Source organism: Pristiophorus japonicus, chromosome 10, assembly GCF_044704955.1.
Source record: "Pristiophorus japonicus isolate sPriJap1 chromosome 10, sPriJap1.hap1, whole genome shotgun sequence".
Classification (NCBI taxonomy): Eukaryota; Metazoa; Chordata; class Chondrichthyes; family Pristiophoridae; genus Pristiophorus; species Pristiophorus japonicus.
In genome coordinates, this window is record NC_091986.1 from 164,093,919 (window position 1) to 164,115,238 (window position 21,320).

General features: G+C 43.4%; 2 protein-coding genes across 3 annotated transcripts in view; one reads left to right on the top strand and one right to left on the bottom strand.

Annotated features, from left to right (window-relative positions):
* Window positions 1-21,320, top strand: part of rpl21 (ribosomal protein L21) — a 397,861-nt gene that overhangs the window by 283,015 nt on the left and 93,526 nt on the right. The window lies entirely within an intron of this gene.
* The window catches only part of usp12a (ubiquitin specific peptidase 12a), a 59,292-nt gene that overhangs the window by 9,588 nt on the left and 28,384 nt on the right, over window positions 1-21,320 (bottom strand). The window contains exons 4-7 of the mRNA XM_070891542.1: window positions 19,540-19,769; window positions 18,949-19,025; window positions 18,668-18,751; window positions 9,103-9,300 (exon numbers count right to left, since the gene is read on the bottom strand). Of these exons, the coding sequence (XP_070747643.1) occupies window positions 9,103-9,300; window positions 18,668-18,751; window positions 18,949-19,025; window positions 19,540-19,769 (589 nt within the window). The remainder of the gene's footprint in view (window positions 1-9,102; window positions 9,301-18,667; window positions 18,752-18,948; window positions 19,026-19,539; window positions 19,770-21,320) is intronic.

Below are 21,320 nucleotides of genomic sequence, written 5' to 3' on the forward strand. Positions count from 1 at the left end.
TCATTGAAGGTTGGCATGCAGGTACAGCAGGCGGTTAAGAAAGCAAATGGCATGTTGGCCTTCATAGCGAGGGGATTTGAATACAGGGGCAGGGAGGTGTTGCTACAGTTGTACAGGGCCTTGGTGAGGCCACACCTGGAGTATTGTGTACAGTTTTGGTCTCCTAACCTGAGGAAGGACATTCTTGCTATTGAGGGAATGCAGCGAAGGTTCACCAGACTGATTCCCGGGATGGCGGGACTGACCTATCAAGAAAGACCGGATCAACTGGGCTTGTATTCACTGGAGTTCAGAAGAATGAGAGGGGTCCTCATAGAAATGTTTAAAATTCTGATGGGTTTAGACAGGTTAGATGCAGGAAGAATGTTCCCAATGTTGGGGAAGTCCAGAACCAGGGGTCCATTTAGGACCGAGATGAGGAGAAACTTCTTCACCCAGAGAGTGGTGAACCTGTGTAATTCTCTACCACAGAAAGTTGTTGAGGCCAATTCACTAAATATATTCAAAAAGGAGTTAGATGAAGTCCTTACTACTGGGGGATCAAGGGGGTATGGCGAGAAAGCAGGAATGGGGTACTGAAGTTGCATGTTCAGCCATGAACTCATTGAATGGCGGTGCAGGCTAGAAGGGCCGAATGGCCTACTCCTGCACCTATTTTCTATGTTTCTATGTTAAGATGGAGAGTGACACAGTTAATTCAGAGACTAGGGTCCTGAACTTAAAGAAAGGTAACTTTGACGGTATGAGACGTGAATTGGCTAGGATAGACTGGCAAATGATACTTAAAGGGTTGATGGTGGATAGGCAATGGCAGACATTTAATGATCACATGGATGAACTTCAACAATTATACATCCCTGTCTGGCATAAAAATAAAACGGGGAAGGTGTCTCAACCGTGGATAACAAATTAGGGAGTGTTAAATCCAAGGAAGAGGCATATAAACTGGCCAGAAAAAGCAGCAAACCTGACGACTGGGAGAAATTTAGAATTCAGCATAGGAGGACAAAAGGTTTCATTAGGAGGGGGAAAAGAGAGCATGAGAGTAAGCTTGCAGGGAACATAAAAACTGACTGCAAAAGCTTGTATAGATATGTAAAGAGAAAGAGATTAACTGAAGACAAATGTAGGTCCCTAGCAGTCAGAATCAGGTGAATTTATAATGGGGAACAAAGAAATGGCAGACCAACTGAACAAATACTTTGGTTCTGTCTTCACTAAGGAAGACACAAATAACTTTCCAGAAATACTAGGGGACTAAGGTCTAGCGAGAAGGAGGAACTGAAGGAAATCTTTATTAGTCAGGAAGTTGTGTTAGGGACATTGATGGGACTGAAGGCCGATAAATCCCTAGGGCTTGATAGTCTGCATACCAGAGTACTTAAGGAAGTGGTCCTAGAAACAGTGGATGCAAAGGTGGTCATTTTCCAACATTCTATAGACTCTGGATCAGTTCCTATGGATTGGAAGGTAGCTAATGTAACACCACTTTTTTTTAAAAAAGGAGAGAAAAAAAAACACGGAATTATAGACCGATTAGCCTGACATCGGTAATGGGGAAAATGTTGGAATCAATTATTAAAGATGTAATTGCAGCGTATTTGGAAAGCATTGACAGGATCTGTCCAAGTCAGCATGGATTTATGAAAGGGAAATCATGCTTGACAAATCTTCTACAATTTTTTGATGATGTAACTAGTAGAGTGGACAAGGGAGAACCAGTGGATGTGGTGTATTTGGACTTTCAAAAGGCTTTTGACAAGGTCCCACACAAGAGATTAAAGCACATGGTATTGGGGGTAATGTATTGACGTGGATGGAGAACTGGTTGGCAGACAGGAAGTAAAGAGCAGGAATAAACGGGTCCTTTTCAGAATGGCAGGCAGTGACCAGTGGGGTACCGCAAGGTTCAGTGCTGGGACTCCAGCCATTTGCAATATACATTAATGATTTAGACAAGGGAATTGAATGTAATATCTCCAAGTTTGCAAATGACACTAAGCTGGGTGGCAGTGTGAGCTGTGAGGAGGATGCTAAGAGGCTGCAGGGTGACTTAAACAGGTTAGGTGAGTGGGCAAATGCATGTCAGATGCAGTATAATGTAGATAAATGTGAGGTTATCCACTTTGGGGGCAAAAACACGAAGGCAGAATATTATCTGAATGGTGACAGATTAGGAAAAGGGGAGGTGCAACGAGACCTGGGTGTCATGGTATATCAGTCATTGAAAGTTGGCATGCAGGTACAGCAGGCGGTGAAGGCGGCAAATGGCATGTTGGCCTACATAGCGAGAAGATTTGAGTATAGGAGCTGGGAGGTCTTACTGCAGTTGTATAGAGCCTTGGTGAGGCCACACCTTGAATATTGTGTACAGTTTTGGTCTTCTAATCTGAGGAAGGACATTCTTGCTTTTGAGGGAGTGCAGCGAAGGTGCACCAGACTGATTCCCGGCATGGGAGCTCTGACATTTGAAGAAAGACTGGATCGACTAGGCTTATATTCACTGGAATTTAGAAGAATGAGAGGGGATCTCATAGAAACATATACAATTCTGACGTGATTGGACAGGTTAGATGCAGGACAAATGTTCCTTATGTTGGGGATGTCCCGAACCAGGGGTCACAGTCTAAGGGTAAGGGGTAAGCCATTTACGACCGAGATGAGGAGAAACTTCTTCACTCAGAGAATTGTGAACCTGTGGAATCCTCTACCACAGAAAGTTGTTGAGGCCAGTTTGATATATTCAAAAGAAAGTTAGATATGGCCCTTATGGCTAAAAGGAATCAAGGGGTATGGAGAGAAAGCAGGAATGGGGTACTAATGTTGCAAAAATGATCAGCCGTGATCATATTGAATGGTGGTGCAGGCTCGAAGGGCCGAATGGCCTACTCCTGCACCTATTTTCTATGTATGTTTCGAACCAGCAGCCCAAATTCAACACTGTCAAACTCCTGGACACTCATCGCAGTTATACAATGAAACCCCACTCCTGCTCCCAAGTACTGCTAAATGCCTGTGTTTACCTCCAGCTAGTACATCTTGAATACCATCTTGCTGTCTATTTTCAGAATTAAAAATGGTAAGGGATAAGAATTAAATATATACATAAAGGAATATATCTGAACTTTAAATACGTTTACAGAGAATAATGTGATGAGAATAGTTGTGAAATTCAATCACCAAATTTCAAATTTGTATAAAAGGTATGTGTATGTCTCGGAATGAGTGATTAAAAACAATGACATTGTGCTAACTACACATCTTTTATCATATTCTATGACACTGAGGGGAGCGTGTTGAGAGACACGATCATGAGAGAGAACACAAGGTTAAGAGAGAAAGAGGAGTAGGCTGAGAAACAAACAGAATGAAAGTGAAAGAGACAGACAGTTTCTTTCCTTAAATTTTCAGAATTTCCTTGATCCCATTTATGCTGAAAGTTATACCGATCTTGCCGAGAGGAAATTACGGCCAAATTACCTGCGAAGCACTTTTGCCTATTCCGGAATGTAAAAAAATTTGTAAAACAAGCACAAATGCAGCGCCACCAATAGTGACAGGTCTACTGTCTTCTGCCACACACTCAGCCTCTTGACTCTGCTTTTCCTCTTCCACTATTATGCAGAACGGGGTTCCCAGAGATTTTGGGGTGTAAATCTACACCAGCACATTACTGGAGTAAATGCAGGAAACTCATGACCTGGTCTTTTGCATGAGATCAGAGCGACGTAAATGATTGGCAGAGGATTTCAGTTGGCGTATCTCAAAAGCAATACAAATGATCAAGCAAATTCATGCAAACTGATGTGTGTATAAAACAGGCATGAATTAATTACATGCGAAGTTCCTCATAAAAACCTGTAGTAACACTGAAAAGTTCCAGGAAATTCCAGACTTCGATTTTGTTTTTTTTAAACAAACTGAATTTTGAAAACAAATCCTCTGAGGGAAACAAATTGAAGGAGAGGGGAGAAACTGGCTGAGGGTGAAGGAGTATCTGGCTTTTCACCAGCCACCCTTTTGGGGAGCAATTCAGAGGGGGAGGAGTGGCTGGAGGGTTAAGTGTAAGATGAGTGACAACAGGCCAAGGGAAGGAGAAGATAGAGGTTGAGCAGCTTACTTCAAAGGGGACGAGGTAGGAGTAGTGATGGGTCGAGATGGTAGAATGGGGAAGAGTTGGGGGAAGGTTAAAGGACTAAGAGGGTGGCCAAGGCACGTGATTGGGGTAGGGGAGATTGCAACTGAAGGCCACATTTTCCCCCACAAACCCTATCCCAAATAGAGCCTGTGGTGGCTTCCTTCCCAAAGATCACACCACATTACCCTTCACCTCCCACATGAAAGGAAACAAAAAGCAAAAAGAACTAAGAGGAGAAAAGAAAAGGGAAAGAGACACAGAAGCAAAACAAAGACAGAGAAACAAAGCCCAAAGAGAGTAATCATATTCTCCAACTTAACTTGTGCAGTGCCACAGGAGATTTGACTAATATTTATAATGAGCTGTAATTTGCCGAAAAATGTAATCATGTGTGAGCGATACACGTCGGTATTAATGTGCAAAAAGGCCAGCAACATGTGGTGAGGAAGAGATACCCTGTGAATTGCAAATCTTCACAAGTTGCTGGGCGATTTGCACTGCTCCGGTTAGCTTGGCGATAACAGCTTCTCACCTTTAACCTCTCTGTTAGTTTCATGAAGTTGCTGGATTGCACATTAATTGTCTATTAAACTCATCGCAGAAAGTTAAGTTTAGTAATTAATAGCGCAAGTACCCTTTCAACTTCTCTGGCCCAGAAAGTGAACAATTAAAAATGTGGAGTCTCTTTCTGGCAGGTACTGAATTATTGCTGGACATTTTAAAAACGTCAAATGTTAAAGCTGTTTCCTTACTTTTCCTTTCTGTCTATTTTTTTCTCTTTCTTAATCTAATCTGTCTTTCCTTCTTTTTATTTCTCTGTCTGCACCCAATTTGACATTGAATTCACCCACTCTAATTCACCCTCTTTCTTGGTCCTTCCTCTGTTTACTGCTCAATCCTTAAATCTCATTGGTTAAGGAGATACACTATTGATCCTGTAGTTCACCAAGATCTCAGATGCTCGTGCAATGCCATTATCAGCTTGCACTTCCAGCAACTTACAAGGCAAAAGATTTTTGAGCTGAAGTGTGCAGGAAAAAGTCTAACTAACTGGACATGCCGCAAGATGCCCTATTCCAGCAAATTCCGGCCCATATGTTAAAAATCGTATGTCTGCGCACATTTCCTAACTATGCCACATGACTTGCTGTTGTCATGATTAGGTTATAACTCATCTAGCTAATGTGGTAGTTTTAGTGACAGATTGATGGCTTCTGCGGCCCATAGTCCTTTGTTTATATATTAGGCATAAATTTACAACAAAACTTGGGAACAAGTACATTCTTCTCATCTGAAAAAAAGATTAGATACCCTGCTCAGATAGTACGAAATAAAACTTTCCGTATGCATATACACAAATAAAAGCAACGACAGTTATAATATGAAGTTATCATCTGCTGTTGTACTATTCATCACACATCATGTGAATTTTTGATTCTTGCGCCAGAGAGAATTCATTAATACTTAAAGACTATAATGAACCAGCTCCTTGATCCCCCTCTCTCCTGCATTTCCCCAGCTTCCACCCACCCCACTTCCCCATCCCTTTCTTACTATTCCCTCCCCTATATCCCCTCTCCAGCTGCTCCATTCATTCCCCTCTTCCCAGCCTCTCAACCCTTTTCCTCTCATACCCCATCCCATTCCTATCCCTTCCTCGCCCTCTCCAATCTACTCTACTCTTCCCCCTCTCCGCTTGCCCGTTCTCTTTCCTCATCGCTTTTGACTCTTCTCTCCACCTCCCATACTTCCTAGCTCTGCTCTAGCTGCTCTTCCTTCCTCCTATTCTCCCCTCTGGCATCAATTACCGTACTGCTCTCATTGGTTGCAGATATGTGGGCACTTCCTCCGACTCCAACCCATCTCAGGTAGCTTTAACTCCATGCCCACATCCCCATGCCTCTAACTCTTTGGCCTCATACCATGCTCTTCTTCACTCCTGACTTTTAACCCTGCTCTACTTTGTACATCTCCTGGCCTCTAACCCTTCTCTAGCTACTGCATTGCCCCACAATATATCCCTGCTTTATTACGCCCCTTAACCTCTAACCCTCCTCCAAATTTATCCCACCTCTAACCCTGTTCTACCTTCCATGCACCACCTTCCCCCTCTGGTCTCCAGCACTACAGTTCTCCCTCAGCCCTAGTCTAGTTATCCACTGCCCTCTAACTCTATTTGACCTGAAATGTGCTCTTGAGCTTCTATGTGCAACCTCATGGGAGATTGACTGTGTGTATGCATCTCAGTTCAGAATTAATTAAAAATCATTTCAAAATTATTTCATTGAATAATATACATATAATACTCATACCAAATGAGCAACATGTCAATATGCTCACATCATCCTAAATACATTGGGTTAGATTGGAGTCTCTAATGCCTGGGTAAAATACAAGCTCCTGGAGCAGCGCGGTGGCCCCGACCTGCGAGAGACCATCAACGGCAGGTCGGGGCCATAAAAGGAGTGGCGAGCGACAGCCATGGGCAGCATACAGCGCGAGCTAGTGCTGGAGGGCGACAGCAGCGAAGAGGGACGTCAAGGCCCAGGTCGGTGATTGGAGCGTGGGATGGTACTGCAGGAGCGGTGAGGTCGGGGGGAAGGAGCGGCGAGAGATTGCAGAAGGACGTGATTGGGGCCCAGGAGAGGAGTGAGTTCGGGGCCAGAAGAGGCGAGGGCCCGGGGCAGCACGGGCCTGCCCACACTGCGACATGTGTGCGCACAAGGTCCGTGCAGCAGAACAGGTCTCCAGTCGTCTTGGTTAACTCTTGCCACTGGACCAAGACCTAGCTCTGTCAAGCCCGTGTGGTGGCTAGTGTGCAACAGCCACTCCGTGTTTAAAAAATCCACGCACAGGCATCTTCCGCCCTTCAGGATGTAGTTCAGGACCTGGAATATTAGGTCCTTCATTGAAACACCTGTGAACTCATCCTTTTTTGGCGTGGAAGCAAGTCATCCTTGTTTCGAGGGACTGCCTATGATGATGATGATGATGATGATGAAGACAATACAGAAAGGAAAATTGAGCAGAGCGGAATGCTAACAGAGCCTGCCTAATTTTTCTTCTATTCCTTTAAATGCAAGAAAAATTGGGCACTTTCAGTCATCAGTGTGCATTCCTCCCTGTCCAATGTTCCACTCTGTGCTCAGCCTAGCTGTTACTTTATTCCCAGGTGGGACAGACAAAAATCTAGCCCTCATGAACCCCTATACTTTGGAAGTGACAAAAACAGAGACACAGGGCCCAAGTTTCCACATGATTTGTGCCTGATTTTTAGGAGCAACTGGTGAAGAACGGACTATCTTAGAAATCGTAATTCTCCACATTTTTTTTTCTGCAGTTCTAATCAGGTAGAACAGTTCCACTTTGGAACAGAATTTTTTCTTCAAAAGGGGGCGTGTCCGGCCACTGACGCCTGATTTGAAAGTTTCCACAGTGAAACGTACTCCAAACTAACTTAGAATGGAGCAAGTGAAGATTTTTGTCGAACTGAAAAAACCTGTTCTACACATTAAAAAATCAGGCGCAGGTTACAAATTAGGCGTCCAGAACGAGGTGGGGGGGGGGGGGGGGGGGGGGGGAGGGGAAGTCATTAAATTCTACAATAAATCCTTATTTATACTTATACAAATATTATACAAATAAATCCAACCTGAATAAAAATATATAAGCAAAGAAAAGATTAAATAAACCATCTTCCTACCTGTGTGAAAGTGCTTCAGCCAGGGAGAATGCTGCAGCAAGCCTCACAAAACGAGGCAGCCATTCCCGAACACGGGGGGAAGCAAGCCGTTCCAGACGGCGGGAGGGAACCGACCGAACACGGGGGGGGGGGGGGGGGGGGAAAGAGACCGACCGAACGCGTGGGGGGGGGGGGGGGGGGGTGGCGGGAGGAAGCCGTTCCAGATGGCGGGAGGGAGGGAACCGACCGACCAAACGCAGGGGAGGGGGGGGAAGCCGTTCCAGACGGCGGGAGGGAGGGAGGGAGGGAGGGAGGGAGGAAAGGAGACAGAAGGCTGCAGGAAGCCTCAGAAATTGAGGAGCCATTTCCCGACGGCAAAAGGGGGAGGGTCGTCGGGAAACGGCTGCCTCAACTTTCTGAGGCTTCCTGCAGCCTTCTCACTGCTGCAAGAAGCCTCAGTGCTGATGTGCTGATGGCAATGTGCTTTTATTAAAAAATGTTCAAAAACTAAACAGCTACAAAGAACTACAAAAATGGCCGAGTGCCAATGTTTCCTTCACACTGCGCGTGCGCAAACGCTCCAACGCGCACGCACAGCGTTGCCGGCAGGAAAAAAACTAATTTAAATAGTACCCGACCCCTCCCACTTACAAAATCGGCGCGAGTGTAGGTTCCGCGCCAAACTGACAAGGAGCTGCAGGGCGCTCCAGAATCGCGCGTTTTTTTTCCGGCACCGTTTTAGGCGCGAAAAACGGGCGCCCAGCTCGGAGGGGCGCCCGTTTTTTATCGTGTGGAAACTTGGGCCCACAGTTCCATGATAGTTCGATGCCCAAGGGTACCTCACAGTAAAAGTTGACTATTTAGAGGCTGCAGGAAGCAATGTCTGATCATATCCTCACCCTACATGCATGGATGTGCATTTTCTAGCAGAACTCAGCGAATTATGAAAAGCAGGAATTTAGGTTGCTTTTTCCCCTTCCAAACTCAGAAATGCTGAATGCAATTCTCCTGCTCCATCATTGCCCATCGGGGGGATGCAATATTAGAGAGCTATTCTGGAATTTTACTGGTTTTACTTTTTTTTTGGTGGGGGGTGGGGGCGGGGGGGCGGTGGCAGTGTGTGAAAACTTTTCAGACGCTTTCCGCAGGAGATGAAATGGGTTAGACAGAATCCAAGAAACAACAGAGTATAAGTGGATAAAGGAGGAACACTTTTGATGATTTTATTTTGTTCTGTGCTTTTTTTGTATTCTTAAATCCGAATGGTATGTCGAGTGCTTACCTTCCACAGTGCACCACCACAGCAACCAGGTCATACATTCTGTCTGGATTGGTGGCATCTCCTGATGTGTTGAATAGTCGGAGTTCTAAAGGAAAGACTACTCTGTAGGATAACTTTGTGTATCGATGCAATTGATCCATATATTTGAACCTCTTCAGATGAAGAGCTAAAATCATAGGCAGCTTTTTTACTTTCATCCTGCAAAACAACAGCCAAAGGACACGTGATAGATGTTATAATACAAATAGCATACAGTTCCATTTTGAAAATATAATCTCAAAACTCCTATGTTTTAGAGCCATCAGATTAGGCTCAAACTTTTTATTTGCATGTTTTAGTGAGAGCTAATGTTTCCATCTATTGACTAATTATAAACTTTTCCAAGGTCCCTGCCATTTTCCTCTCCAAAATAATTCATTAAAGTGACATGTCATTACCATGGTATGAATGTATGCTACCACCCTGTAACTCCTCTTGTCCAGATAAAACTTATTCTGATGTATACTTCCTTCTATATCTAACAGATAAACATTGTTCTGAAGGTTCCAATGGGCTCAAAATTGGCCCAACCCCTTTTTCAGCGCACTCACCGGAGATGCACCGCTTTTCTGCGTTGAAAAGTGCTCCGGAAAAAAAAAAATTGTTCCCCACTTTGGCCGCTGTCCGGACTCTCCCGGGTCTTTGCGCAGCGTGGCCAGTCGAGTCGGGGACGGAGCCAGCGTCACGCGCTGAAAACAGTACCGGGACATCTGCACATGCGCAGTGGAGTGTGCACGCATGTGCAGTAGCTCTTCGCCCCCACGCCTCAGTGTGTTGCTGCAGCTTGGGACCTGAGACCGGCAAATGTTGCTGTGAGTAGGGGTATTTGATTTGCAGCTTTAATCATCTAGAAATTGTATCGATTGGCCACTTGGCCAGGGCTAGGGCGGGTGGGCAGGGCTATTGTGACAGAAGAACATAAGTGACGGAGGAACAATGAGAGAATATCTTATTTATTGAAGTAGACTTTATTTAGATAATATGGGCTCAATTTTGGCCCAGTATAATCATTGCAAACAAATAGATGTTTAAATTAGTTGCGAGATTGGGGCAATTTAATTCAACTATCTTTTACTTTTTATTTTTGTAGTTTAAGCTTCCATGAATGCTTCTGTTGTATAGTAAATTAACTTTACGATGTCCTGTATAGCTGTTTGATCCTATTCACATTCTTTAGTCAAGTCATTAAGTTTTGCTGGCCTCCGATGTACCTACCTGCGCTGATTTCTTAACTCTCCGCAAGGGTTTTCTGAAGTGGCCCAAGTAGATTTGGAGTAACTATTAGCTGGCCAAAGTGGCCTAAATGGCCAAAACTGGCGTAGGTGGCTGGTAACGTCCCCTTTTGTGAAAAATTAAACTAAACTAAAAAAATCGTTACTAACTCACTTACACTGGCGCAAATTGAATGTGCAAAATGGGGATTTTTAAGATACTCCAGAAAAATCAAGTTGCTCCAAAAAAAAAAAAGAGCAACCCCTGGCCAATTTTGAGCCCTATAAAGGGACCCTACTTCCGATCAAAAACTATTATTTAGTACATTGGACTTCTACGTAAGTAAATTATTCCTCACCTATTATGTAACTAGCAGGCAGACATGTTTTTATGTACTTAACATTAGCATATACTTGAACTGCTAGTCCTCAACATTGACTCTGGACGCCATGACGTTATATGGCTTCAGGTCACGCATGGCAAGAAAACCTCCTGTTGATCACAACTTACCCGCCCTCCCTCAGTTGATGAATCAGTTGAACTCCTCCATGTTGAACACCACTTGAGTAGCAAGGGCACAGAATGAACTCTGGGTGGGCCACATTAATATCCATCACCAAGAGTGGCTCGGTAGACCACTACTGACTGAACTGGCCAAGTCCTGAAGGACATAGCTGCCACAGTGGGCCTGTGGCAGGTGGTGAGTGAGCCAACACGAGGGAAAAACCTACGCAACCTCGTCCTCATCAAGCTACCTGTCGCAGATGCATCTGTCCATGACAGTATTGGTAGCAGTGACTACTGCACAGTCATTGTAGAGAGAAGACCCGTCTTTACACTGCAGACCCCTCCATCGTGTTAAATGGAATAGATTCAGAACAGATCTAGCAGCTCAAAACTGGGCATCCATGAGGCGCTGTGTGCCATCAGTAGCAGCAGAATTGTACTCAACACAATCTGTAACCTGATGACCTGACATATCCCTAACTACCAGTACCATCATGCCAGGTGACCAACCCCTGGTTCAATGAGGAGTGCAGAAGAGCATGCCAGGAACAGCACCAGGCATTCCTAAAAATTAGGTGGCAGCCTGGGGAAGCTGCAACACAGGATGACAGCGGAAGCAGCATGCAATAGACAGAGCTAAGTGATCTCACAATCAACAGATGAGATCAAAGCTCTGCAGTCCTGCCACATTCAATCGGGAATGGTGGTGCACAATTAAACAACTAACGGGAGGAGGAAGTTCCATGAATATCCCCATCCTCAATGATGGCAGAGCCCAGCAAGTGAGTGCAAAAGACAAAGCTGAAGCATTTGCAACCATCTTCAGCCAGAAATACCAAGTGGATGATCCACATCAGCCTTCTCCTGAGGTCCCCACCATCACAGAAGCCAGTCTTCAGCCAATCCAATTCACTTCACAGGATATCAAGAAACGGCTGAACGCACTGAATGCAACAAAGGCTATGGGCCCCGACAACATCTCGGCTGACATGCTGAAGACTTGCGCTCCAGAACTAGCCGTGCCTCTAGCCAATCTGTTCCAGTAAAGCTGCAACACTGGCATCTACCAGACAATGAGGAAAACTGCCCAGGTCCACAAAAAGGACAAATCTAATCTGGCCAATTACCACCCCATCAGTCTACTCTCTATTATCAGCAAAGTGATGGAAGGTGTTGTTGACAGTGCTTTCAAGCGGCACTTACTCACCAATACCTGCTTACGATGCCCAGTTTGGGTTCTGCCAGGACCACTCAGCTCCAAACCTCATTAGAGCCTTGGTCCAAACATGGACAAAAAAGGGATGAATTCCAGGTGAGGTAAGAATGACTGCTCTTGACATCAAATCAGCATTTGACCGAGTGTGGTATCAAAGAGCCCTAGTACAACTGAAGTTAATGGGAATCAGGGGAAACCTCTCCAATGGCTGGAGTCATAACTGGCACAAAAGAAGATGGCTATGGTTATTGGAGGTTAATCACCACAGCCCCAGGACATCACTGCAGGAGTTCCTCAGGGCAGTGTCCTAGGCCCAACCATCTTCAGCTGCTTCATCAATGACCTTCCCTCAATCATAAGTGGGATGTTTGCTGATGATTGCACATGTTCAGTTCCATTCACAACCTCTCAGATAATGAAGCAGTCCATGCCTGCCTGCAAGACCTGGACAACATTCAGACTTGGTTGCTAAGTGGCAAGTAACATTTGGCCACACAACTGCCAGGCAATGACCATCTCCAACAAGAATCAAAACCACCATCCCTTGACATTCAATGACATTACCATCGCCAAATCCCCACCAACATCCTGGGATTCACCATTAACTAGAAACTTAACCACATAAATACTGTGGCAACAAGAGCAGGTCAGAGGCTGGGTATTCTGCAGTGAGTGTCTCACCTCCTCACTGCAGAATACTTAGCCTCTGACCCGCCAAAGCCTTTCTCCCCCCCCCCCCATCTACAAGGCACGTCAGGAGTGTAATGGAACACTCTCCACTTGCCTGATGTGTACAGCTCCAACAACATCATCATCATCATCATAGGCAGTTCCTCGAGATCGAGGAAGACTTGCTTCCATTCTAAAACTTAGTTCTCAAGTGGCTGTACAGTCCAATGCAGGAATTACAGTCTCTGTCACAGGTGGGGCAGACAGTGGTTGAAGGAAAGGGTGGGTGAGGAGCCTGGTTTGCCACATGCTCCTTCCGCTGTCTGCACTTGATTTCCGCATGCTCTTGGCGACGAGACTAGAGGTGCTCAGGGCCCTCCCGGATGCTCTTCCTCCACTTCGGGCAGTCTTAAGCCAGGGATTCCCAGGTGCCGGTGGGGATACTGCACTTTATCAAGGAGGCTTTGAGGGTGTCCTTGAAACGTTTTCCCTGCCCACCTGGGGCTCGCTTGCCGTGTCGGAGCTTTGAGTCGAGCGCTTGCTTAGGGACTCTCGTGTCGGGCATGTGGATGATGTGGCCCGCCCAACGGAGCTGGTTGAGCGTGGTCAGTGCTTTAATATGCTGGGGATGTTGGCCTGAGCGAGAACACTGACGTTAGTGCGTCTATCCTCCCAGTGGATTTGTAGGATCTTGCAGTGGCAGCGCTGGTGGTACTTCTCAAGCACTTTGAAATATAGTCCACATCTCGAAGCAACATAGAAGAGCGGGTATCACTACTGCCCTGTAGACCATAAGCTTGGTGCCAGATTTGAGGTCCTGGTCTTCAAACACTCTCTTCTTCAGGCGACCGAAGGCTGCACTGGCAACTGGAGGCGGTGTTGGACCTAGTCATCGATGTCTGCCCTTGTTGAAAGTAGGCTCCCGAGACGGGGACTGAAGAGCTCCTCCCAGAGTCGCAATGTGGATTCCGTCCACTAAGGGGTACAATGGAGATGATCTTCATGCGCAAGAGAAATGCAACAACAGGCGCATCGTGGCTGCAGAGTGTACCATCTACAAAATGCACTGCAGCAACTTGCCAAGGCTTCTTCGGCAGCACCTCACAAACCCGCGACCTCTCCACCTAGGACAAGGGCAGCACGCTCTTGTGATACCATCACCTGCAAGTTCCCCACCATCCTGACTTAGAAATATATCGCTGTTCCTTCATCATTGCTGGGTCAAAATCCTGGAACTCCCTCCCAAACAGCATTGTGGGAGCACCTTCACCAGACATACTGCAGCAGTTCAAGAAGACAGCTCACCACCACCTTCTCAAGGGCAATTAGGGATGGGCAATAAATGCTGGCATCCCAGGAATAAATGTTTTTAAACTTCTTGGTATAAAGTATACTATAGCATAGAATCAATTATATAAAAAATGATATTTTGATATTTGTTTTAATGGCTGAGTTTAGAAATACTTAAAGAATTAAGGAATACAGACATTACATTTGTACTGAATAGCCAGAGATCAAATCAATTTGTTGGAGTTCAAAGCTTTAAGAGCACCACAAAACAGAGGAAATGATGCTTGATCCTCCACTCTCAAGTTCCTGATCTCATCTGTGCTGCTATGCCCAATTGCCTCCCTTGAGAGGGGGGAAATCAGGGCGCCGCATATCTTCAAGCAAGTTCTACAAACTCCATATGACATTCGTTGACTCAAGAGCATATCACCCACCTACTTCCTCAGCTGCAATCAGTGCACAGCAGTGGGAGGTCAGAAAAAATACGGTGATGTATCTGAAGTCTCTGCATTTGAGGCATTTGCCCTATGCTGACTGTTCCTTCAGAGTGTGTAGCTAGCTGAAAAAATCTTTCCCTTTGAGATTGGGTAAGCTCCTGCACTAAGGAGGATAGCTGATCAAGAGTATAATCTTAAATCAAATGAGGCAAAATTAAAAACGATATGAGGAATGCTATGAGAGAGCACGAGAAATTCTTGGCCAGTAAAATTAAGGAAAACCCTAAGATGTTCTATAAATATATTAAGAGTAAGAGGGTAACTAAAGAAAGGGTAGGGCCTATTAGAGACCATGAGGGTAATCTTTGTGTGGAGGCAGAAGATGTTGGTAGGGTTCTTAACGAATACTTTGCATCTGTTTTCACAAAGGAAAGAGGCAATGCAGATACTGCCTAAAGGAGGAGTGTGATATTCTGGATGAAATAAATATAAATATAAATATAAATATAAATATAGTGAGAGAGGAAGTAGTAAGAGGTTTAGCAGCTTTGAAAGTAGCTAAGTCCCCAGGCCCGGATGAAATGCGCCCCAGGCTGTTGAGCGAAGTAAAAGAGGAAATAGCAGAGGCCTTGACCATCATTTTCCAGTCCTCATTGGATCTGGGCATGGTGTCGGAGGATTGGAGGACTGCTAATGTAGTATCCTTGTTTAAGAAGGGAAAAAGGGATGGACCGAATAATTACAGGCCTGTCAGCCTAACGTCAGTGGTGGGAAAATTATTGGAAAAAATCCTGAAAGACAGGATAAATCTGCATTTGGAAAGGCAAGGATTAATTAGGGACAGTCAGCACAGATTTGTTAAGGGAAGATCGTGTTTGACTAACCTGATTGAATTTTTTGAGGAGGTAACAAAGAGAGTCGATGAGGGTAGTGCGTACGATGTAGTATATATGGACTTTAGCAAGGCTTTTGATAAGGTCCCGCATGGTAGGCTGGTTATGAAGGTTAAAGCCCATGAGATACAGGGCAACGTGGCAAGTTGGATCCAAAATTGGCTTGGAGGTAGGAAGCAAAGGGTAATGATTGATGGCTGTTTTTGTGATTGGAAGGATGTTTCCAGTGGGATTCCGCAGAGCTCAGTACTGGGTCCCTTGCTTTTTATGATTTGAATATAGGGAGTATGATTAAGAAGTTTGCAGACAACACTAAAATTGGCTGTGTGGTTGATAATGAAGAGGAAAGTCCATGGGCTGCGGGAGGTTATCAATCTACTGGTCAGGTGGGCAGAGCAGTGGCAAATGGAATTTAATTCAGAGAAGTGTGAGGTGATGCACTTTGGGAGGACTAATAAGGAAAGGGTATACACATTAAGCGATAGGCCACTTAATAGTGTAGATAAACAAAGGGACCATGGAGTGCTTGTCCACAGATGCCTGAAAGTAGCAGGCCAGGTGGATAAGGTGGTTAAGAAGGCATACGGAATGCTTGCCTTTATTGACCGAGGCATAGAATATAAGAGCAGGGAGGTTATGCTTAAATTGAATGGTTTGGTACTTTGGTTAGGCCACAGCTGGAGTACTGCATGCAGTTCTGGTCACCATATTATAGGAAGGACATGATTGCACTAGCGAGGGTGCAGAGGAGATTTACTAGGATGCTGCCTGGAATGGAGAATCTTAGTTTTGAGGACAGATTGGATAGGCTGGGTTTGTTCTCATTGGAACAGAGGAGGTTGAGAGGAGACCTCATCGAGGTGTACAAAATATTGAGGGGCCTGGACATAGTGGATAGTAAGGTTCTATTCCATTGGTGGAGGGGTCTATTATGAGGAGGCATAGTTTTAAGGTGGTTGGTGGAAGGTTTAGAGGGGATTTGAGGGAGGGGCTTCTTTACGCAGAGGGTTGTGGGGATCTGGAACTCGCTGCCTGGAAGAGTGGTGGATGCAGAAACCCTCAGCACTTTTAAGAGATGGTTGGATGGGCACTGCAGGGTTACGGACCTAGAGCTGGTAATTGGGATTAGACTGGATGCCCATTTATTGGACGGTGCAGATATAATGGTAAATACTGCAGGGAATAGAATACGGCCAGGGTGATCTCTTGGACTAGTTTTGATCGCCTGGATGGGTCGGAGAGGAATTTTCCCAGATTTTTTTCTCCCTAAATTGGCCTGGGTTTTTAATCTGGTTTTTGCCTCTCCCAGGAGATTACATGGCTCTGGTTGGGGTGGTGTAGATGTTTTCAGTATAAGGGGTGTCGCAGTTGTGTGAGGCGGACTGGTTGGGCTGGGTGCTCTTTGTCTTTCCGTCATTGTTCATAGGTTTATATGTAACCTTTAGGGCTGCTGACCAAGGGCCGTGCGGCTCTTTGTCGGCCGGCACGGATACAATGGGCGAAATGGCCTCCTACTGCGCTGTAAATTTCTATGTTTCTAGTAATCTAAATTTGAAAAATTGTTTCAATCAGTCCAACTACTAAACTGCACTAATTTTTTAAAAGGTTTTTTTAATATAAAAGTCCATGGCACGCCATTGAAGAATGAGCTCATTCAGGTGATATTAGATCCCTGACAATGCAGATGAGGTCATTCATCCAATGGCCAACTCCTGTATTTGGACACTAGAAAATCATGACAATGTTCAACCTTCAGAAAGTAAGGACACAAAATTGAAAAATGATTTAGAACTGGCTTTCAGCCAATGATTGTCTCATGCTAGTCTTGGAAATCAAGGAAAGTAGATAGATAATTTATACTTTGAAAAAAAGATAGAACCAGATATATTAAAGAGAAGCAGAGCAAAATTAATTAAAAGGAGAGTGATAAAATGGGGACTATGGACAAAAGTGAAAGATGTGGCAAGCTAAATTGCTTAAAATTTCTCACTTAAAAACGTTGTACATGGCTAATGTTACAGTAATAAAGCTAAACTAAGAAAATGGCCCGCATAAGGCGGCTGGAATGGAACTCTCAGCAGTCTAAGAGTTAATAATACTGCTAATCATGTACAATTTGCTCCTAATAATTCAATCTTTTTTGCATTAAAACAAATTCAATGTAAATAACAGTATAGTGGGAAGTTAATGCTTAAAATTATATCAGCAGATCATTTGAATTAAGCCACTTGGAATTAAGAGTAGATTGTACAATAAGCATTTTATTAACTTTAAGGGTCAACTGTACAAATGCAATTCCTGTAATAAGACAACTCAAAAATGACTGACATTGGAACTGGAGGAATCACTTTTAAAGCTGACAGGATTTCTGGAAACATCTTGCTGTAAATTGTGACATATGAAGCAAGCAATGAATATTTAATACAGTACAGCAGTTTTGTTTATCACAGTATTCTGTTCCACATCACCAATATCTGGTAACAACAAAGGGTAAATAGTCTGAAGCAAGGAATGACAGTCAAAGCAGAACCAAGAATCATCTTGGTTGAATGGAGTGGAAGTTCTTAACTTTTTCAGAGCAATTTGCACAAGAATTAATTAAATGAGCACTTAGTAATGCATCACTTCATTACCAGCCACATTTCACCACCATCATTTTACAGATTAGTGGATCGAAGAGACATTGAAATCAAGGTTCATTTCTGGCAGGCAAACCAATAGAACATTTCTGTCTGTAGACCCAAAGAGAATCTTGTGGTATGGACAAGAAAACTAAAAGCCGTACTTTACATTACCAGAAACAGAACCGACAGGTACATATTCAAGTTAAACATGCATTTACATACATCAGTTCCTCATTAGAAAATACACTTAAGGAAAGCAATCTGCAACTTTCTATAATGAGCTTAACAACAGTGGTTGCGTCATTATATGAACTCGCTCAATTCCCTTTAGAGTCATTCCATTCCAAAAAAGGACATTTTTTTAAGCTCCTCTCTCCATTCAGAGATCATCAGATTTTCACTCATTTGGAACAATGAATAATATAAAGCAAATCTGAAGGAATATACAGAATCATGGAACAATTCACAGTATTCAGAAAACTGCAAAATACCACAACTATACATTTCCCTTTTTGATGCAGAAAGCCTACTGCAGCTCCCTCTCCATGGTTAATACCCCAAGATACAATCTCGCATCAGAAATAAATCCCAACTATCAACTCCAAATAGTTATTGCACACACTTTATAATGTATTAAAACACATCATTTTAACAAACTAGCTTATTATAGAGTATTACCTTTTCTGAGCTTCTTGTTTACTGCAGCACACTTCACAGTAGTATTTATATTCACTACACAGTGTCTCTGTATTACTAAACCCCCTGTGCAAAAAAAGGCAAATCTTGCATTAATCTCCAATATTGATCAATAATTTTAATATTATGAAAATTAACGATGTATTTTAAATTACACCTATAAATCATTAAGACTATAAATCATTTAGCATGCAAAATTAGTAAACAAAGATTGTTTAAAAAAAATCAACTGCAAATCATTTTTAACATTTCTCTCAGCATACCTCAAGCAATGTGTAATTGAAGTGTTCTGCTCCACATCAACAGAAAGGTCTAAAAAGTCTTCATCTTTGCTACTTACCTGTGAAGTAGGGACAATTTAAAATTACTAATAGCAGGAAGCAGTAATACAATAAATCTAAAAGCAGTTTTTTTCTGAAATACAACATAAGAATGTAATAGAGACTTATTCTTTCTGGGACTGCAGTGGATAGTTTAAATTAATGAAAGTGTGATTTAGCTTTTAAAGCAAAAACGAAAACCCAAAAGTGTTTTTTCCAAACCAAGTCAACCACACATTTAAAATTCAAGAAAACATTTAAAGGAAATAAGATTAGATATTCTGATGTGGAGCTAGCAGTGGAACAGATCAAAAGAAATCCTCCATAGTTCAAGCTATCACAGACAATGAAAAGAGTAGAAAATAAAAGCATATTACTATTGCTATCTAGCAAATTAGTCATAATATGTTGACAGGCCCCTCCATATGTTCTTGTAATGTGAACAAATTCAACATGATTACAAGACTTACAAATAATGATGTTGAAATTTTGAAATCAATTCAATAAATTAAGTTTGTTGAATGCTGAACTTACAGTTTCACAATTAAGACATCTGGTTTCATTAGTTAATGTTCCTTGAAACATCTCATGCACCCAGGTTGGTTCTGGTAGGTCATTGCCATTGTCATCATTAATACAGCCATTATGTAGCTGTCCATTTTGTTTTTCCTGCTTTTTCTCTTCTTGCAGGATATCGGCAATGGTGTTTAACAAGTAGTTCAGGAACTCATGAGCATCTTGTTGCATGTAATTATCAAAAAGTTCTGAAACAAAAAACAGTTAAGATGTGAATAATTCTGTCTGTATTAATAGGGAGCATAATATGTGCTGCAATACAATTCTAATTAGAACAAGCTATTCAATTTATGTTCCTAATTGTGATCTTTACACTGGTATCCGAGTCAAAAAATAATAGACTTATCCAAGCTGCTAGTTCCAGTAATCAAAGTAACAGAGGATGATGTGGGAGTGCTGGAAAATGAGTCCTGAATTGTCTGCCTTCAACACATACTGAAAGTAAACAGTACTGCAACAATTTCATGCCTTCTCATGAAAAGTGCAACAGTGCTACGTCCTGGAAGCATTCAGTCTTTGTTTGGCTCAGGGAAGTACTGATTTCAGCATCCATGCTGCTGAAGTGGAAGGAAAGAATGTTTTGGTGAAAGTTTGTGATCCAAGAGCAAATAGGGGATGGCTGGATAAATATTCTGGAGCTTTGAGGTTCAGAACTTACCCTCAGAAATTTAAATAAGTGTGGCAGTGTCCGTGATGAAAATTTCACAGCCCCATTCTAGGGGATGAGAATTGTAAATTTGTGGTTTGGGGGAACCAGTCTCCACGGTAGGTCAACAATAGCAATGTTGATGGGTGAGCAGGACTTTGTGCAAGATAGGATATTGACAGCAGAGTTTTGGATGAGCTGATGTTTATGCAGGTTGAAGAATGGGCATCTGACTGGAATAGCATTGGAATAGTCAAGTCTGGAGGTGACAAAGACATGGATGAAGGTTTCGGTAGCAGTTGAGCTGAAGGAAGGGTGAAAACAGCAATGTTACAGATACAGTAGGAGGCAGTCTTTGTGATAGAGAGAATATGGGATCGAAATCTCAGCTCGAGTTTGAATAGGACACTATGTCAACACCTTTAGGAAAGGTGGAGGAGAGAAAACAAAAGAAAATTGGGGAAAACTGAAAAAAAAAGGAAACACTTAATTATACAAAGACAATCAAGCTGTTTTTCCATTAAAGAATTACAGTACTGATATTCCACAATATTCAGATAATCTGTATGGGCCCAAGTTTCGGATGTCCTCCCAGAACGGCGCACACCGAGAGGCCCGCCTATTTTTTAAGAATTAAAAAAGTGCCTAAAACTTACCTCGTGATTCTCTGAGTCGAGCAGGCCTGTTTCACAGCGCAGCACAAGCAGCTGGAGGCGGAGCTACAGCCCTGGGTCAAAAAGAGTGCCGGCAGCTACGCACGTGCGCAGTGGAGTCTGCGCCGTGTGCAGTAGCTCCTGGCCCCCAGATTCTGTGTACGTGCGCTGCTGGCTGTGTGGGACGGGCCCAAAGCACGCAGCTCCTAGCCCTGGCCGCATAGGCCCCTGGAGCGGCCAGAGTGCCGATTTGTAGCCCGAAGCACGCAGCCCCTAGCCCTGGCCGGACTCCCGGAAGGGTAGGTGAGGTAGGAACTTTTTATTTTTTATTTATTGATTTATTGAATGATTTTTTATTTTTTTATTTATTATTTATTGATTTATTTATCATTTATTATTGAGGATGGTTCTTTATTTTTAAAGTGTAGTGTTTAATGCTT